This window comes from Nothobranchius furzeri, chromosome 7 (genome assembly GCF_043380555.1).
Source record: "Nothobranchius furzeri strain GRZ-AD chromosome 7, NfurGRZ-RIMD1, whole genome shotgun sequence".
NCBI lineage: Eukaryota > Metazoa > Chordata > Actinopteri > Cyprinodontiformes > Nothobranchiidae > Nothobranchius > Nothobranchius furzeri.
Genome location: NC_091747.1, coordinates 36,485,081 through 36,505,665, shown reverse-complemented (window position 1 = coordinate 36,505,665; position 20,585 = coordinate 36,485,081). Strand labels below are relative to the sequence as shown.

General features: G+C 44.5%; 2 protein-coding genes across 2 annotated transcripts in view; both read left to right on the top strand.

Annotated features, from left to right (window-relative positions):
* The window catches only part of cubn (cubilin (intrinsic factor-cobalamin receptor)), a 74,618-nt gene extending 71,225 nt beyond the window's left edge, over positions 1 to 3,393 (top strand). Inside the window, exons 62-67 of the mRNA XM_015954833.3 lie at positions 94 to 302; positions 1,215 to 1,359; positions 1,651 to 1,832; positions 1,949 to 2,114; positions 2,256 to 2,491; positions 3,077 to 3,393. Of these exons, the coding sequence (XP_015810319.3) occupies positions 94 to 302; positions 1,215 to 1,359; positions 1,651 to 1,832; positions 1,949 to 2,114; positions 2,256 to 2,491; positions 3,077 to 3,184 (1,046 nt within the window). The 3' untranslated portion in view covers positions 3,185 to 3,393. The remainder of the gene's footprint in view (positions 1 to 93; positions 303 to 1,214; positions 1,360 to 1,650; positions 1,833 to 1,948; positions 2,115 to 2,255; positions 2,492 to 3,076) is intronic.
* Positions 3,394 to 6,719: 3,326 nt separating this feature from the next.
* On the top strand, positions 6,720 to 19,394 carry rsu1 (Ras suppressor protein 1). Its single transcript, XM_015954834.3, has 8 exons — positions 6,720 to 7,028; positions 7,607 to 7,657; positions 8,816 to 8,936; positions 9,236 to 9,354; positions 12,632 to 12,714; positions 13,960 to 14,074; positions 14,542 to 14,674; positions 18,759 to 19,394. The coding sequence occupies exons 1-8, from the start codon at positions 6,920 to 6,922 to the stop codon at positions 18,859 to 18,861; spliced, it is 834 nt and encodes a 277-aa protein (XP_015810320.3). The 5' UTR covers positions 6,720 to 6,919; the 3' UTR covers positions 18,862 to 19,394.
* The last annotated feature ends 1,191 nt before the right edge of the window (positions 19,395 to 20,585 follow it).

Genomic DNA, 20,585 nt, shown 5'->3' with positions numbered 1-20,585 from the left:
TTCCACCTCATCTAGGAGGGGGTTCTGCAGGAGAAACAAGATCTTCCAAAAGTATATCATTGTTATAGTTTCTCTGTTTCTGCCTTTCCTCAGTGATGTGCGGTGGGACTCTGAACGCCACCGTTTCAGCACAGACCCTGACCTCACCCTCCTTCCCCAGCGCCTATCCCCCTTACACGTCTTGTCGCTGGATCCTCGATGCTCCACCTCAGGAGACCTTGAAACTATCCGTCCAGACGTTTGTCCTCCAACCAAGCCAGAGCTGCTCTACCAATTACCTGGAGATGAAGGACTGGCCTTTGGTGAGTTTGGATGGAAGTTTTATCAGAGACAACAAGGAAACAGCAGATTTAGTTAAGTTACCTTCATGGATACCAAAGCGACTCGTCTACCTTAACCCTTGAGCTCATTCACAGTAAAGCTGCTTCTATACGTATCGCTGCAGGCAACAACTAAAACGATGGCACCTTGATGTTCCACAGGTTTATACCTGTTTTACAGTTCAGCAAGTCTTTGCCGTCTTTATTGCTGGTTAGATTTTTGCACAACTGTCAGGTTTGTGTTATTTTGTATAATTTTGAATAACTCTTGCAGAGTTTATTAAAATATAATTAAACACTGAAGGAAAATAAGTCAAATAAATACTGTCGGTGGATTCAGCTGATCTGTGGTAAACCGTCCACTCTGGAAGTTTAAACAGATTAAAAACCTTTAAATTTGGTTTAAAAAAAAAGGTTTTGAAGTAGATGTTCTGTTTTGGCGCCCCCTTGTGGAGACGACCTGCACAGCAACTATTTCAATGTGGTCTTCATCACCACAGAAATTGTGATGGAGCAGCTCTGTCTCTTCTTCCTGCTGATAATAAACTTTGAGGATTTTTGGAATCAAATCTGACAAAAATGAGTTCTGGAAGGATCTTAAGTCCAGTTAGGAACGCTCTTTCCTAATATGTTGCTGTATTCATAATACTCGCTCCTTTTGGTGGTTTCAGGCTTTCTGTCACCATAGTATAGATAAAGATATTTTAATACGCAAATCAAAACTAACCTGCATAAAACGCGTGTGGATCGGTGCAGCTAAGGCCTGACTGGCTGTTTCAGCTGCAGAGTGGAGACTGCCCCTTACCATAGGACGGAGAAACTCTGAGCTGACATGTTTAGCAGGTTGTGAGCAGCAGCAGGTTGTTGTGTTGCTGAGTGTGTTTTTGTTTGCAGGGAGACTTTGGACAGTCACATAAGTTCTGTGCATCAGATGATCATCCGCTAGACTTCTACAGCCACAGCAGAACTGTCCTGGTTCACTTCAGATCTGACGCCTTCTTCACAGGAAATGGACTCAGCTTCACTTTTCAGATAGCTAGTAGGAGCCTTTCTAATTCTTTATAAATGTAGCTGTATGTCTTCTGCACACACACACACACACACACACACACACACACACACACACACACACACACACACACACACACACACACACACACACACACACACACACACACACACACACACACACACACACACACACACCTCCAATCCCTCCTCTATCCTTTTCTCCATCTCCGGCGCTTTAACCAACCCTCCTACTCTAAAAGTTCTGGCTAACCTTTGCAGTGTTTTCTGCTCGTCTGATGTAGGTCTGCTTGCGTTTCAGACTGCAGCAGGACACTTGAACAGGACTTTGGGTACCTGAAGAGTCCAGGATGGCCAGACATTTACCCCCACAATGTGGACTGTACCATCATCCTGAAGGCTCCACAGAACAGCTCCATCTCTTTATTCTTCAACAGTTTTGATCTGGAGAGCCACAGCAACTGTAATTTTGACTTTCTGGAGGTAAAAATGTGTGTGTGTGTGTGTGTGTGTGTGTGTGTGTGTGTGTGTGTGTGTGTGTGTGTGTGTGTGTGTGTGTGTCACTACAGATTACTGAATGTAAATGTGTCATCTCCCAGATCCGTAATGGGAGTACAGCTGTGTCTCCTCTGATTGGTCGGTTCTGTGGCAGCACTCTGCCCAGTCCCGTCTTCCCACAATTCAATCTGCTCTACCTACGCTTCAAGAGTGACTTCTCACTTGCTCGAGATGGCTTTGATGCCACGTGGACGTCATCTCCTCATGGTAAGTAGTTACTGTAATCATTTGTCACTGTAGTGCTTCACTGCAGCTCGTCTGGTGACTGACATGCTGACAGTTTTCTCATGAGAACTCCTGTTGGTTGACCTTCTAACGCTCATGTGCTCATGGCGCTCTTGTCTCCAGGTTGTGGTGGCACGCTGTTTGGAGATCATGGCTCGTTCACCAGCCCCAACTACCCAGGAACATATCCCAACAGTACTCATTGTGAATGGGGCATTATGGCCCCTCGGGGTCGTGTGGTGACCATCACCTTTGCCCAGATTAGTATTGATGACCCAGGAAACTGTCAGGACAATTTCCTCAAGTTGTACGATGGCTCTGGCCCATCGTCGCCGCAGATTGGACCTTACTGTGGATCGGTATGCATCTGAGGAGACAACCTGTGACGTCTTGGTCCAGTTAAACTGGTTTTATTTCATTTAACCAAACATTAAATGACTTGTAGAGCACCTTTCAGAGTCAGAGGACTCCAAAGCACTTTACACTACAGTGTATCATTCACCCATTCACACACACATTCACACACTGGTGGTGATGAGCTACAATGGGGCGCACTGACAGAGGTGAGACTGCCATACACAGGCACCACCGGTCCCTCTGACCATCACCAGCAGGCAAGCTGGTTTAAGTGTCTTGCCCAAGGACTCAACAGCAGCATTCTCTACCAGTAGCCAGGATTAAACTCACAACCTTTCGATTGGACAACCTGCCCTATCTCCATGCATGCTCGACACATGAGGTTCCTGATCTCACAGCCGAAAAGTCTCAGGTCTTGCACACCACGGGGAGCGTGCAGGGCGGAATTTTTTGTTTTCTTTTACAGTTCGGTGTTTGTGGCCCTAACTTCTAAGAAATAGTGAAGATTCTGTTTTTGTTCTTCTGTTCCACACCGACTGAATGTTTGAGTCCTCTCCACCTAAAGCTGTTTTCTTCTGTGTTTCCAGGAAACTAACGTCGCTCCATTTACGGCCTCCTCCCATCAGGTGTTTGTGGTTTTCCAGGGACAGTACTCCACCCTGCCTTCAGGGTTCAGACTCACATGGAGCAGCTAGATCACACACACACACACACACACACACACACACACACACACACACACACACACACACACACACACACACACACACACACACACACACACACACACACACACACACACACACACAGGATATGTTAAATCATGTTTAAAGTTGATCATCTACTGTTTCATAAATAAATCTTTAGAATATTAAGATAATAAAATATTTATGAAGTGCAGAAACGTCCTTTGTCTCGTTTATTGTTTAACATCTGAAGTGACTTGGTGACTCGCTGGAAAGGAAGAGTTTTCTCGAGTCCTTTCATTTGAAACTGAATATTTATATTATTGCCATTTTGAATTCCAGCCTTTAATGAGACCAACAAGCTGGGTTTAGTTGGTCTTCAACCAGGAGAAGCCAGTCAATGCCAGGATCTAGTTTTAACATGTTTAACACAGCTCTCTCTACTCTACTCATCAAAAGCTTTCATCTTTTCATTTAGACATGACGCTTGGATAAAGTCTCGCCGTGAGACTGACAAGTGTGTTTTTTCATGTTTTCCTAGGGAGTAAGAGTGAGTGTGTCAGCGTATTTAACTCTAGAGTTGATGCATGAATGTGATGAACCAAACAGAGCTGTGAATGAGGAAGAGTTCACATTTCTGAGATTTAGTTTCAAACCCGAGGCCTGAGAACAAAAAGATTAAATTTTTTCAAGTATTTTAGGAATTTGATTCAAGTTTTCCATAAAGATGATTAGTCGTCAGCTAATTGGCTCATGATGAGCTCTTTCCTCAGGGAGCATAAGTCACGCCCACCTACTTCCGCACTGTGGGTCCACAGAAGAATGAAAAAAAATTAATGCAAGTCAATGGGGCTAAAAATACTATTTTCTAATTCTGCTTATTATGAGCCATGGATTTCACACATGATGTCCGTGAATTTTAAAGACACATTTTGATACTAAGAACGTGTTTATTTTCGAACAGGGGGAAACTATTTTAGGGTTTTGTGTGAAAATAAGTCCAGAACTACAAATGTGTTTCACGAAAGTGACGTCATCGAACCTGACACGAGAAAACTGAGGGAAAATGGCTGTAAGTTCAGCCAACTTTACCCAGGAGGAAAGAACCATAGATACCACCATAAATCTGGCCATGTGGTAAGTAGCAGCTACGCTAGGGGGGAGGAGATTATGTGGTGATGTCACATATGCAATGTGCCAATTTCTAGTTTGTAGTCATGCTAATTACGAACTTTTACAAGCTAATAAATCTCAAAGTACGTGACTGGCATGGTCAAAACACCCATCATTACTTTTCATTTAAATTGCAGTACAACATATGTGTGATCCAGGGCGTAAGGCAAAGCGGATTAGAAAATAGCGTTTTTAGCCCCGTTGACTTGCGTTAATTATTTCGTTCTTCCGGGGACCCGTGATGCGGAAGAGACTTAGGCTCCAGTGGAAGGGGTAGATACGATACATCTGTGAAATGAAAAATTGAAAGTCTCATTTGAATCGCTGACTTGTTGACAGACATCAAATAAGAAATGTACTTTTCATGGAAGTCTGTCTCCATCCATGACAACTGGATCATTACTCTCAAACCCAACAAAGACCTGTTGTTCACAAGCTGGGCATGTTTAGGAAATGATGGGTTACAAATAATTCATTCTTTGTACTCAAATTTTAGCCAGAACTCGGAGGTATTAATGAATTCATCTGTGAACATAGAGTTAGCCGATACGCTGACGACACAGCCATCTTTATTCAAAGCAAGGGTGTGATAATAAAGCACTTCAGGTGAATCCATCTTTCTTAAGGCATTCGTTAAACCTGGTTAAGTATGATCTGAATGAATTTATACGGGAGGAACTAAAACCAACCAAAGTAAGAGGACAAATGGGGCCAACGGTTAATTTGTTAGTTAAAGCTGAAGGGTTGCCACGTATTCTAGTCAAGTATTAAATATATGCAGAAAAAATGTAACTGAATTTTTAGCTTCAGTAGGAGAAATAGAACGCACTGCTAAGAAATGAATCTGGTTAAGGATCTTGAGATTGAGTCACTTTGACTGAATAAATGTCATGTTGAGAAAATCTGGATAAAGGTTTTTATCTCACTTGGACTCGCTGTGGTTCCACAAACTGAAGGGGTTAGGGTCTGTTTGAAAGAGCTGGTGGGCTTCATTCATTGTTAATATGTGATGGCTTAATTTCTAATTTGTCAATAAAATAATTCAGTTTACATAAACAAATAGAGTTTTGTAAGATGGTGTTAAATACCTCCAGAGGGTTATGTGTGGGACACGCAGTGCAGAAGGATTAAAGTTGCAAATGCAAATGTTTGTTTTCACTCATAGCCCATATTTCATAAACACAAACACCAACAAGCAAGGTGGGTTTGGTGTGTTGCCCAAAGACACAACTGCAACACACTGAGCAGGACTCAATCCTGCAACCCTCGGGTTATGAAACTCGCATTGCCTCCTCTGCCACTGTCATCATGTCTTCATGTAGAATAATATCCTCTTTCTTCAGTGGTCCTAGAGTTAATGCCTTTACAGCAAATTTTGATAGATGTCATTTTTACCAACCAAAAAATTATTTAAAGAAATCCTATTTTATCTTTAAATTTCCCAAAATGTATCACACCACCATGATTAAGTATGGAATATATTCTCTGCTTTATTTCACATTAGACTCAAAGACCTTTGTACCAAAAATTTGTTTCTGCAATATTATTGTTATTAATTTCAGCAGGTTATACACATCGGTTATACATTAATTCTCTCTCTCTCTCTCTCTCTCTCTCTCTCTCTCTCTCTCTCTCTCTCTCTCTCTCTCTCTCTCTCTCTCTCTCTCTCTCTCTCTCTCTCTCTCTCTCTCTCTCTCTCTCTCTAGTTCTGTAGTTTGGTAGTGGAAACAAGCCATTACTACAGGCAGTGTTCACAAAGGTGGACAAGACAAAACTGATCAACACTCCTTTTAGATACCTTCAAAATAAAACAAACCACTTATGATCTTTATCTTTTATTATTGTTTTTAGTGCTGCAGCTGATAGCTTTTAACTTTACTACGTTTAATCTTGTTGGACTACACAGATTAATAAAATAAATTTTAAGAGTTTTACTAGTTAAATAGTTAGTACACCTCACGGTCTGGGTTACCTGTTAGTTGTACTAACTATGCTGTTAACGCTGATTTAAAACCACAGTAATTTTAAGTGGTATGTTTTAATTTGAAAGAACCTACAGGAAATGTTAATGAGTAATGTTTTACCTTATAAACACTCCATGTAGTAACTGTTTCCGTCCGCTAGAGGGCAAAAAGTCCTGCGTCTCTAAAGCCAGACAGTATGAGGTGTTCCATCCAGTTGACCTGAACATACAGAAACATAGGCAGAGTATGTGACCATCAATCAAATCAAACTACCGATTACAAATTATCAAACAACAGGTTATTTAGACAAATATATGATGTCTGTGTCTTGTACTACGAGACTTCCGCATTCTTTCGTGACGTCGCACTCTGTGGGCGTTACACCAAGAGAAAATCTCCCAATAAGGAACGGGTTTTAGACTCAAACATCCTGTAGGTAGTTTGGGTCAGAAATCTGGTTAGAACGTGTAACGGTTCGGCCCTACAGCCTTCCTCCAGACGGTAAGAGACTAACCAGCTGGTTAACGGTCACGCGCTCATCTAGAACTACATCCGGTCCGACTATAGCAGATTCCGTCTCTCCGTCTTCGCTCCGAGTCTCAGAACCATGTCCAAGTCTTTAAAGAAGATCGTTGAGGAAAGTCGAGACAAAAACCTCCCTGAGCTGGAGATGTGCGACAGGAGTATCTCCAACATGCTGGACGTCCCCGGACTCTGTAAGTGTGTGTGTGTGTGTGTGTGTGTGTGTGTGTGTGTGTGTGTGTGTGTGTGTGTGTGTGTGTGCGTGTGCGTGTGCGTGTGCGTGCATTGGACACAGACAGGGACTGTCAGAGGTCAGGTGTGTTACCTGGGTGGGTGGAACTACTGGGGAGTCAGAAGCTTTATTGGTGAGTCTGAGACAGGAGGTGTCCCACTCATTCGTCCTTAAATGCAGTAATACACAGTAAAGGAACCATGAACGGATAATGTCATCAGTCATCAGTAACAGGGTCACACAGGTTCTGCTGACAGATGATGGTGTTCCTGCTCAGTGGCCTAGTGGCAGAGTGTCCGCCCTGGGACTGGGAGATCGGGGTTCTAATCCTGGTGTGGGTCACATCCATGTCATAAAATGGGACCCAATACCTACCCGCTTGATACTCAGCGTTAGGGGTTGGATTGGGGGGTTAAACCACCTAATGGTCCCCGAGCACGGCCCTATCTAATGGGACTTTAACCGGATCCAGATTAAAGAACAGAGTTCTGTTTCATGGAACCTTCCAGTAACGTGTTTGTTATGTTCGTGTTGTTTCAGTCACGCTGTCAAACATCACTCAGCTGGTTCTGAGCCACAACAAGATCACAGGTAAGCTACACCAGCTAGATGAGTAATTACAACACTCTGCTCACCTGTACTCTAGCTATTATGATCAATATTAATATTATTATAAATTTTCGTTTTACTAATTTTAATCATACCAGTGTTTCCTCTGTGGGGCCCTCTGCCTTGGGGGTGGTGATTGACTGTGGCGGCCTGAGCGCTCCTAGGGGTGTGCTTAGGCGGTGGTGGGGGTTTCCGCCCTCCCTCCCTGGGCGCCCTGGGTTGGTGCCTTGGCTGCTGCCATCGATCAACTACTGCTGAGGCAGATGGCTCACCTGATGGATTTTCATTCATTACCTAACTCATCTGAACTCAGCCTAGTGTTTAGTAGTGCTGTTTTTTAGATTTTGTGTATGTGTGTGTGTGTGTGTGTGTGTGTGTGTGTGTGGGGGGGGGGGGTGCCTTGCAAATGGGTTGTGGGGGTGTAGCTCTCATAACTGTTCTTATATTTGTGGAGAAGGGATGGGAGTATGGGTTATATTGGGTCATTTTAATCTATAAAGCACGTTGAGCTGTATTTTCTTTAGTATGAAAAGTGCTATACAAATAAAGTTTGATGGATTGATACACTGTTATAACAGGGGGGGTGTCCGAATCCACGGGTAGGATGCTTGCGAGTACGGGTCCTCGCCGGTCTAGCAAGGCTAGACCAGAACCCAGCGGCTCTGTGACGTCATCGACCTCAAAATGCGCTCTTACAAGCATCCTTCCCGTGGATTGGGACACACCCAGGATCTTCTGCTGGTACAAGCTATAGCTGTTAAACCAGTAAATACACAGGACCAGAACAACACATGTCCCTGAGACTCAGCACCCGTCCACCTCAGACATATGTGGAGGAGTCTGATTTTGAGACACAGCTAGGGAAGTTATGTTAGACCTGCACTAAACCTATGATAATGCTATGCTAGAAAGTTTTCGAGATGTGCTAAATTCTTTCTAGTGGGCTACAGACATAGCGGTTAAAACGAGGGCAAGGTTTCAGAGATGCCCACAGACTCCCAGAAGCAGTGTCCTGCAGTAGTGAACAGGTGAGACGTGTCAGTGGAGCCGGTGACATCCAGAACATAGGTGGACACACCCAGTAGGAGGAAGTGACACGTGCATCTATGTGTGTTTTCTCTTCCACGTGCGGTTCTCCAGCTGTGCCTCCAAACATCTCAGAGCTGAAGAACCTGGAAGTTCTAAACATGTTCAACAACCAGATTGAAGAACTTCCTACTCAGATCAGCAGCCTGCAGAAGCTCAAACATCTCAACCTTGGGTAACAAACACACACAGGAGCCTCTAAAGCTGCTGGTTTAGCCCCCAAGTCTTTCTTCAGTTCAGGTTTAATGATGATTCTAAAATCAGCTGCATCAGTCACCACGCTGGAATAAGATCATACATATTCTTTCATCCATCCATCACGTGAGGGAAGTTTCACTCTCCCTAACACATCTGAACTGATCTCCTGTCCTGTAGGAGCTAAAACCCGGCAGATTATAATCTCAGATTAGTTCAGGTCTTGTGCAGAAGGCTCCACAGATGAGCTGAAAGCAGCAGATGGTGTGTTTTTAACAGGATGAACCGTCTGAGTGGCCTTCCCAGAGGGTTCGGTTCTTTACCTGCTCTGGAGGTGCTGGACCTGACCTACAACAACCTGAACCAGAGCTCCCTACCAGGAAACTTCTTCTACCTGAGTGAGACCCAGTGCCTGCACACACACACACACACACACACACACACACACACACACACACACACACACACACACACACACACACACACACACACACACACACACACACACACACACACACTCAGTGTAACCATACATCCAGCTCACCAGACAGTTTCACTGACTTTTATCAAAAGTTAAAACCTGAAGGTCAGTGATTCGGTGAATCTCCTATTTTATAGGTTTAGATATTTTCTAAGTATCTAAAGTAGACTTTAGAAGTCCGAGACACCCACAGCACGGAGCCATGCGCTCCGTCAGGGTGGAGAACCAGAGAACCAGGTGGGGTGATGCAGCAGCACCACAGGTACACGAGCATAGCACGTCAGATGTTTGGTTTAAACAAGCAGCATTAGCTAAACAAACGGTCTGCTGCTAAATCCCAGGGATGTGACTTCTAGTGTCACGTTGAGATCAGGAGGGTTGGACCCAATATGCCGAACCCTAGGATGACAAGAGGCAGGAGTGGAGATAAAAGTAAAATCCTTTATTAAGGATGAAAAACAAAATAAACATCCAAAAGGGCAGGAATTCAAAACCGATTATCAAGACACTGCGAAGAGGGGGGGGGGGGGGGGGGGGGACGGACAACGCTGACAACATCAATGGACCGACAACACAGAGAGACACAGACAGGATTATGTACACAGGAGCTAGTTGATGGGAGACGAGGGGCAGGTGCGTGGGGAATTGGGCACAGGTGAAAACAATGAACTGAGGAGAAGCAGGGGAAGGTGTCAGCCTGGGAGTCATGACATCTAGATCAAGTTGAAAAGATCTGAATACCAGACATCAGCCACTAGTTTGGAGCTGGTCTGGCTAGCCACACTCTGTTAGAGCACCTCTTCCTGTTTCCAGTGACTCCGCCCACTTTGAGGGACAAGCTCTCCAGGTGATGTCCTTACTTTACAGAACATGACTTAAAGATGACTGAACTGACCTCTGATCAGATCTCCAGAACGAGCTCCTACTGAACAGAAGCCTGTGTTATCAGACACTGGAGGTATCTGATCATTCGACTTTATGAAGGTACAGATACTTTGGCGGTTTTGTGTGTTTTCTAAGCTTAACGTCAGTCTTTTCCACAGACCATAGCTGTTTGGTTGTTCTTTCCTGGCTTTTGGCATTTGGTCAGATCAGTTATGACTGGGATGGAGCTGCACTATAGGTCTGCTGCATTAAGGTGATGCTTTTGTGGGGAAAACATCCAGGTGGCCCAGAAGGACATTCAGGGGATATCCCTGAATGTTCCGTACACCTGCAACTGGAATCTCAGATGGAAAAGATCTGAACAAAGCTCCACTCTGGTGTGGAACATCAGTATCTCCTCTGCATGGTACCATGTACAAAGATGCTGTTCACAAGTCAAATTCAATTCAACTCAAAGATACTTTATTAATCCCAGAGGGAAATTCGAGTCCGCTTCTTGTGAGGCATACCTAGGACTCTGCTTGCAGGTCATTGAGGTTCTGTGGTCAGGGATTATGACCCTCTACACAGTGATTTAGTTGATCTCGTAGGTTAATGATATTCCAGGGTGGAGAAGCTGTAGACCTCTCCATTTGATCCACAAAGATAAGAGCAGGCCCATTGCTCGTGGTGGTGGCTGCTGCCACAGTCCCATTTGAAAGTGTAGGGCAGGCCCGTATGGATTAGACACACTTGGCCACAACAGGAGCTGACGCCTAGTGTTCTCCATAGTCTCCAACAGTGTTGGTGGACATAATTTCTTCAGTTCTATTGTGTGGTACCATGGAGCAGCACCACGGGTGTGTACCACTGCACTGGACCTTGGTGCTGTACTGTATAGTTCGTTGTTGTGTTAAATACGGATGCAGTAGGCATGTAGAGTGTGTGTACCATCTGCATAAGTAATGGACCCCATCCATTAAAGTTGTAGAACATCATGGTTCCACATGAACATGAGCTAGAACTCTAGAACAGTGGATCCAATAGCAGGTTCTTTACTGTTAATGGCCTTGGAATGATCTCCAGAAACCACATAAAAGTGAATAATAGAACAGTTTCACTGTTATTCATGTCACCGGTCACTTTATTGGGTATACCTGAGCTGCCTTAATCCTTCGTGGCATAGATTCAACAAGGTACTGGAAACATTTCTCAGAGAGTCTGGTCCATATTGACGTGATAGCGTCATGCAGTTGCTGCAGATTTGTCGGCTGCACATCCATGATGTGAATCTCTCGTTCCACCACATCCCAAAGGTTCCCTAGTGGACTGAGATCTGGTGATTGTGGAGGCCATTTGAGTACATTTAAGTCATTGTCATGGTCAAGAAACCATTCTGAGATGATTTGAGCTTTTTAACATGGTGAATTATCCTGCTGGAAGTATGCATCAGAAGATGGGTACACTGTGGTCATAAAGGCATGGACAAGGTCAGCAACAATACTCAGGTAGGCTGTGGCATTGCAGCGATGATCAGTTAGTACTAAGGGGCTCAAAGTGTGCCAAGAAAATGTTCCCCACATCATCACACCACCACCACCAGCCTGGACTGTTGATACAAGGCAGGATGGATCCATGCTTTCATGTTCTTGATGCCAAATTTCGACCCTACCATCTGAATGTTGCAGCAGAAATCGAGACCCATCAGACCAGGCAACATTTTTCCAATCATCTATAGTCTAATTTTGGTGAGCCTGTGAGAATCGTAGCCTCAGTTTCCTATTCTTAGTTGACCGGAGTGGCACCTGGTGTGGTCTTCTGCTGCTGCAGCCCATCTGCCTCAAGGTTCCACGTTCAGAGATGCTCTTCTTGCCAGACTCGTCCACTCTCTATTCTACACAGAGGACCAGTCTGGAAACTCAGAGGTAGAGAGCACCATGAGGGGCGGGACTAGCCAGCTCAAAAGTAACCACTGAACTGCCGCTCACTGGACGGTTTCCCTTTTTCGGACCATTCTCTGTAAACCCTAGAGATGGTTGTGCGTGACGATGCCAGAAGATCAGAAGTTTCTGAAATACTCAGACCAGCCCGTCTGGCACCAACAACCATGCCACGTTCAAAGTTACATAAATCACCTTTCTTCTCCATTCTGAAGCTCGGTTTGAACTGCAGCCAATCATCTTGACTATGACAACATGCTTAAATGCCACCATGTGATTGGCTGATTAGTAAGTTGCGTTAACGAGCGATTGGAGGGTGTACTTCATAAAGTGGCCGGTAGTTTGGGAACGTCTGGTTGGGAGTCTGAGACTGTGTTGTTTGTCCTCCAGCCACTCTTCGAGCTCTTTATTTGAGCGACAACGACTTTGAAGAACTTCCTGCTGACATCGGGAAACTCACCAAGCTGCAGATTGTAAGTAGATGGTAATACTAAGAAGTACTAATATACACGTTCCAACCAGTCTTTACTCTCATTTCCAGCATGGATGAAATGGTTATTGATTCCAGAGGTTACTTTATGATAATTCCTAGTATTGCTATTGTAAAAACGATTTTACCAATAAAAGACTTTTTGTTATTAAAGTTATTAAAGCTACAGTTAACTAGTCCAACAGACACCGTGTCCCAAACGGAGGACACTAAGGTGTGAGAGGACTTTCGTCTTCAACAAAGACCGGATCCGTCGTCGGACTGGATTTTAGATTTTAAGTGTTGGAAAACTTTTGTCTCTCCACCTGAAAAACAAGAGGAAAGCAACTCTTTGTGACGAAGAAACCGGGACCCAGCAGCTCATCTGTAGCGGCAGGACGAGGTGCTTTACTGGATTGATGCTCGTTCAGTTCCTCTCTGGATTATAAGGTTAATGACCGACACCCCTCAAAAATTAGAGGAACACTTCACTGGATCTCCATCCTGATGTTACGTCTAATGTGTTAGCCACATCATTCAATAACAATGATGATTATTAACCTACAGACGGCTTAATAAAAGTCCACAAGTTATTCATGAAATGAAAGAGACGGATGTAGCAGACAGTCCAGATTTCTGACATGTCATTTCAGCAGCTCTGTATGGTCCTCTAGTTTGTTTGCCTTCTAGTTCTGGTGGTAAATACCGGTGGAGCTCCACTAGAGGTCATCGGACCCTCAGATCAGCCTCATCTAAGATGTTCACACTATTGTTTCGCTGGAGGTCTCTTAGAGCTCTAGCAGGACTCGCTGCTGATGGGGACCGTCAGGGCCCCTGTCCAGCTGTCTGAGAGTTAATGTCTCCTGGAGGCTCTAACAACTGAGCTGGGAGGAACCGCAAACCATCTGGCAAGATGTTCTGTCCTGGGGTCCAGGTACCTCCTCCTGCTCCCAGTAGTCAACATCCTGCTGACATGGTTCCGACTAGAACCTTGGTAGGGTCCAACCACAATGCTGGAACCAGAACTTGTCCTTGAGTCTCGTTTGATCCATATCTGGGTTTTAATTTGACAGTTTGTCTTCACTAGATCATCTCAGTTCAGTTAAAATACAAAAACCACAGATTTGTCCTCAGAACATGTTCTTATGAGATGCTGCTCGTTTAAAAAGGCCTGTTTCTTTCTCTCTCTCTCTCTCTCTCTCTCTCTCTCTCTCTCTCTCTCTCTCTCTCTCTCTCTCTCTCTGTTTAGTTGAGTCTTAGAGATAATGATCTCGTCTCACTGCCTAAGGAGTTGGGGGAATTGACTCAACTGAAAGAGCTTCACATCCAAGGAAACAGGCTGACCGTTTTGCCTCCTGAGCTTGGTAACACACACACACAGAAGCAAGAGGATGCTCTCATTACGCTTTAAGTCCATTTTTTTATACACTACACTTCCAAAACATGTCAAACTCAGCAGTTTAGATGGCACCAGACAGGAAGTCAAACACAAAATGAGTGTAAAATGTTCATAAACTTACAAAATAAAAGTCACATGCAGGTAAACGTACGTCATTTCCTGTTAAAACCCTCGTATCTTATATAAACAGAACAGAAAATAAACCAAAAAAAAGTTCATCTTTCCAAGAAAGTGTAAGGTTTGTGCTTTCCTATTGCCTAGACAAGTGGAACAATAAGTAAAATGTCTCATTACATCATAAAAAGGAGTAAAATAGAATTGGAGACAAGGTGTTTTTAAGGCTTTAGTAGTTTAATGGCTCCACACAACAAAAGGTGCTCACAAACATCTAGCTGTGTTCGTTATCTAAGTGTGATGGTTCTCTGTCTGCAGGTAATCTGGATCTAACTGGTCCTAAACAGGTGTTCAAAGCTGAGAATAATCCATGGGTCACTCCCATTGCAGACCAGTTCCAACTGGGCATCTCCCATGTTTTTGAATATGTTCGTTCAGAAACCTATAAGTAGTAAGTACTCACCCAGATACTGGACAGACCAGTCTGGGTCTCTTCTTGATACACTTTATGTGTGTGTGTGTGTGTGTTTGTGATGAGAACAAAGGTGATTGTGATTTTAGAGCAGGAAGGAACACAGTGGTGCTGTGTTTCTACAGTCAGGTCTACCTGAGCTCTAGAGCTCCAAAGACGTCTCGTTTGAATAACTAGAAGATTTAGTACCGGTCTGTTGTGATGGAGAAAGCTCAGCCGGAAGGCGAAGCTATACCGGTCGATCTACGTTCCAACCTTCACCTATGGTCACGAGCATTGGATGGTGACCAAAAAGAATGAGATCTTGGGTACAAGCGGCCGAAATGAGTTTTCTCTGCAGGAGTCTGGGCTCTCCCTTAGAGACGGGGTGAGAAGCTTGGTCATCCGAGAGGGGCTCGGAGTAGACCCGCTGCTCCTTCAGGATGGCTCCTGGACGCCTCTCTGGTGAGGTTTACCGGGCACGTCCAACTGGGAGGAGACCTAAAGGAAGACCCAGAGCACGGCTGGCCAGGGAACGCCTTGGGATTTCCCCAGAGGAGCTGGCTGAGGAGAGGTAGGTCTGGGCCTCCCTGCTGAGGCTGCTACCCCTGCGACCTGACCCTGGATAAGCGGATGAAAATGGATGTATGAGTTGTGTTGTGTCACAGCCACAGGGTTAGACATGAGTTCACTCATAGACACGTAGAGTTATGTTAGACAAGGGGACAGAGAACCTGGCTCCAGTTGGTTCTCCTAAATCAGGGCTATTCAATGCTGGGCCTCGAGAGCCGGTGTCCAGCATATTTTAGTGGTTTCTCTGCTCCAACACACTAAATTAAGTGGTTGAGTCACCTGCGCAGCAGCTCATCGGGCTCTGCAGAAGCCCGTTAATCACCTACCAATTGAAGTCAGGTGTGCTGAAGCAGGGTTAAAACTAAAATGTGGTGGAAACCCTCGACGCCCGTAATTGAATATCTCTGTGCTAAATCTTTATGTTTCTTCTTCCTTTTTGTCTTTGCTTCTCCTCGCTGAACCTTCTGCTCATTAATGCTTGCAGAAAACTCTTAAAAGACTTCACAGCACTCATGGAGGAAAGTTGGCTGCAAAATAGAAGGTTAACATTGAGTCAGTGGCCTTTGGTCCCCCTGCACACTCATCACACACTTAGATTTTACATTTAAACATACTGACACACACAAGAGCAGAGGAAGGCACGCAGTCCTCCTCCTGCTGACGTGAACATGCTTGCAAACAGAACTGGCTCTGATTAATTAGCCCATGTGGGATAGAAGAACTCCATAAAGACAATCAGGAATACGAATCTCTTCATTTCCCTTTTTCCCTCAATTAATTGGCTCTAGCGGGTCATCACTGCAGCTGCAGAAAGACACTTGCACACACACACACACACACACACACACACACACACACACACACACACACACACACACACACACACACACACACACACACACACACACACACACACACACACACACACACACACACACACACACACACACACACACACACACACACACACACACAAAATACAGTGTAAAGTGAGGGCAACTGTGGAAAGGACATCTCCCTTTTACCATGAAAAATGGCTGAACTTGGCTCTGAGTGGGTAGCCTTCTGCCTGGACCAACTGGGTTCTGAGAGGACAAGAAGTAGACCGAGACAAACATGACAGGACCAGTCATCGTTACTAGGAGAGAAAAAAGGTAATCGAAACCAGTAAATACAAACACGGAGAGTACAATCAGCAGAGCGGTAATGTGGTGAGCCTAAGCCTACAGCAGCATAACTAAAGGGATGAGCCGGGATAACCCAAGCTGAACGTAACCAGAAGACATCAAAAAGGAGTGTGAAGCCTCATCTTAGAGGTATATAAATAAATGACTTAGTTGCCCATAAGAAATTTCGCCAACTCTGCATCTGTCTAGGTACGTGCACTAACACTCATTTGTACCTAAGCAGATGGCTAACACTATTGGCTAATGCTAGGAGCTCAATTCCAATTGCATGAGGTTCTACAGGATGGGGGGCGGGCTCAGAAAAAAATTGCCGTATGGCTTCCATTATATCACCAGCACAGGGTAAGACGGTCACGTTTATGGATTTCCCAAAAAATCTTCTGAATTCCTGTGAAAAACTGAAAGCTGTGACTGCATTGATCATTTTAGCATCACATTCTTATTTATTCTGGATTTTATATAATTTAGTCAAGAGTTCCTGTCAGCCTCCATTCATCCATTTTCTTCTGCTTATCTGGAGTCAGGTTGTGGAGGCAGCAGCCAGAGTCCAGATGCCCAGACTTCCCTCTCCCCAGCCACTTTAGTCAGCCCTTCCAGGGGAATCCCAAGGCGTGCCCTAACCATCCGAGAAACATAGTCCCTCCAGCGTGTCCCGGATCTTCCTTTAGGTCTCCTCCCGGTTGGAAGTGCCCAGAAAGGCATCCAGAAGGCATCCTAATCAAATACCTGAGCCACCTGAACTGGCTCCTCTCGGATGTGGAGGAGCAGCGAATCTTCTCTGAGCCCCTCCCGGATGATGGAGCTTCTCACCCTATTTCTAAGGGAGAGCCCAGAAACCCTGTGGGTCAGCTCTCCTTTCACCACAGCAGACTGGTTGCACATCTCAAGATAAAATTCTGAGGCGCTTCACAAACCCCCCCTAAAAAATTTAAATATACAAAAGATTTCATAAAATGATTAAAAATATGTTTAAAATGAGATTGAAATTAAATTGTTATTAAAAAATGTAAGGAAACAGAGAGAAAATGAAAAGGAATAAATGAAATCAGTGGATCCCGGCAAAGGCGGAATAGGAGCAGAATAAGGAACGGGTGGTGACAAAGGTCACGCAGAAGCCAGCCTGAACAGGTGGGTTTCAGCTGCTGTCTGGAGGAGACTGCTGAGTCCACTGATCTCAGGCTCAGGGGAAGAGAGCTCCAGAGTCTGGGGGCACAGCAGCAAATGGTCTGTAGCCTAGTGTGCTGCACAACCAGTAGGCTTTAGTCATTGGACTTCAGGGACCTGCTGGGGGTGTAAGAACTGAGAAGATCACCAAAGGATCTTGGAGCTTGTCCGTGTAAGGCAAGTGAAAAGTGACTTGCAGTAGTCTAAGCGTGAGGAGATGAAGGTGTGGAGCACAGTCTCAAGTTCAGAGCGGGACAGAGTGCGACTCAGCTTAGCAATGTTCCTGAGATGGAAGAAGGAAGAGTGAACAAGAGAACTGACATGAGAATCCAGGGTGAGAGCTGGGTCAAAGGTCACACCAAGATTCCTGACAGAAGGTTTGGTGTGAGAAGAAAGCTGACCGAGAGAGTCTCTGACTTTGGGAACCAGCTTGTCTGGAGCACAGATGAGGATCTCAGTCTTATCTTCATTCAGCTGAAGAAAGCTCCCACCATCCAGGTTTTAATAGAGTCCAAGCAGGTGTGTAACAGCTGCAGCTTAGACATCTCATGGGGCTTAAAGGAGATGTACAGTTGGATGTCATCTGCATAAAGATGGTAGGAGATTCCTTTAAAGGAGCTCAGGATGTGCTGAAGAGGAGGAGGAAGAGCAGAGGCCCCAGCACAGAACCTTGTGGGACATCATGGGTGATGAAGGTGGTTGAACACCTAAACAGAGAGACGCCTACAGAGAAAGGACGCTCAGACAGATATGAGAACCATTCCAGAACAGATCCTGATATGCCTACCCAGTTTCTCAGTCCATCCAGCAGCTGGTGATGGTCAACATGCTTTACAGGATTTTCAAAGTAAAACTCAAACTTTGCAGCTGAAACAGGAAAATGCATGATAGCAGGCAAAAATGGGTTCGGTTTTTCTTTTCCATGAGGAAATAACAATACCACATGTTAAAAAGCTCCAAAAAGTGGATTTTTCCATGACATGGCCCCTCGAACAAGTCCCACATTGATTTAGAGTGGGTTGCATTACTCCAGGGTTGCGGGCGAGGCTGGTAGAGTACGAACTAAAACAATTAACTCGTTAAACGTTTTATTCTAATAATCCTGAATGTGCAACCCAGTAAGAATCTAGTGGTGACACCATGGTCTTTTTGCTCCACAGTCTTTATGGCAGACATATGCAGGCTAATCCAGAGCCTCCAAAGAAGAACAACGATAAGAGCAAGAAGATCAGCCGCAAGCCGCTGGCTGCAAAAAACAAATGAAGAGGACGTGAGAGGTGGAGCTGAAGCTGAAGCCAGACTCGCTGCATGTGCCTTTTTTATCTAGTCCTCTACGGAGACCCTAGAGGTTTCTGCATGTATACGCTTGCTTCTCCTGAACTCATTAATATGCTTCTGATTTTATTACTTGTTCCAACTGCTCTCAGAGGTTTCTCTCAAGAGTCTGAGGTACCTGTTGGTTTTCTTCTGGTGAAACCATGGGGCTGGTGTTCTTCTCCGGACTGCTGCTCCAGACCAGTAGGAACCAGGATGTGAGACTCTGGGAGGACGGGTTCAGCTGGATAAGAAGCTCTATGATTTCCACAAGTTGCCTTGACTTTGATGCCAGGTTTAAACTGTGTGTGCCCACGGATCCACCTGGTGCAGCTAAATCTCACACGGCTTTATTTAAACTAGAAGCAAAAGTAAATATAATCCATGTTTTCTTCTAAACACTCACCAGTGTAGCTTGGTGTGCTTTTTTACCTTGTGTGCCCCCACAGGTCATTTCAGTGTTTATTAAATATGATACATGATGTGTGTCCTATTTTCTGACTGATGGTCTTTCCACCCCCCTCTCTCTCTCACTCGCTCACACACTCTCTCTCGCACTCGCTCACACACACCCACACACCCTCTCACTCGCTCACACACACACACTCTCACTGGCTCACACACACACTCTCTCGTACTCGCTCACACACACACACACACACCCACACACCCTCTCACTCGCTCACACACACACACACTCAGGGGCAGATTTAGCAATTTGGGGGCCCAAGGCGAACACAGACATGGGGCCCCTTACACAAAATTTTCGACAATCTTACCTTTAACTGGATTTACGAAACTCCCCTCTTCTGACGAGTTATTTTCCCTTTATATTAGTCCTCCTCTTTTTTCCTGTATTTCCTTCCCTTTGAGTGCTTTCAATATTTGCTCTGCTTTCTTCTTCCTGTCAGTGCTCCTGTGCTTTAGTCTCAGTTATTTTTTTTTCTATTTTCCATTTTGGTCTGTTTTCCTCCCTTGAAACATTTTCTATTGTCTTTCCTTTCTGCTTCCTTTTGATGTTTACAGCGAAAAATGATGTCACTTTCAGAAGTGAAAATAAAAGTTTTTATGAAGCAAGCTGCTTCTTTCTCTTATTGGAGCCACTAGGATAATTCAATTTCATGCTTCATGTTTTGACTATCGCTTTAGGTTTGTTACGAACGCCCCCGCCTCTCTTCTTCTTCTTATTTGTGGTCTTATGGCACTTGGCAAACAACAGTTTGGGGCATTACCGCCACCAACTGGATTGGAGTGGAATGACTACCAATCACTTCCAGTTTGTGCATCGCCGTCTTAATAAGCCTCTTATGACCATAATTATAACGGGGCCGCCTGGTATTTTTTTAATCTTATGGCTGTAAAATTGTAATAAAAAGTGCAAAGTGTGTGTAACTCTCCTTTTTTCAGAACAACCTCGGCTTTTAGTGTATGGTTTGTATTTAGAATTTATTTCTATTAAAGCCTTTAAAAAATCAGCTTAAAAGTGAAAAAAGCAAAAAACGGATTTGAATTTTTTACATTTATTACTGAACAGGAACATCAAAATTCCTGGGCAAACAATTTAAACTTTGAACTGAAATGCATCTATTCTTAAAAAAGTGTGAACCTTGGTATCTTTTTTAGCAGATTTAAGACCATTTGTTTTTGTAAACTTTCAGATGTTTTTATTTGAT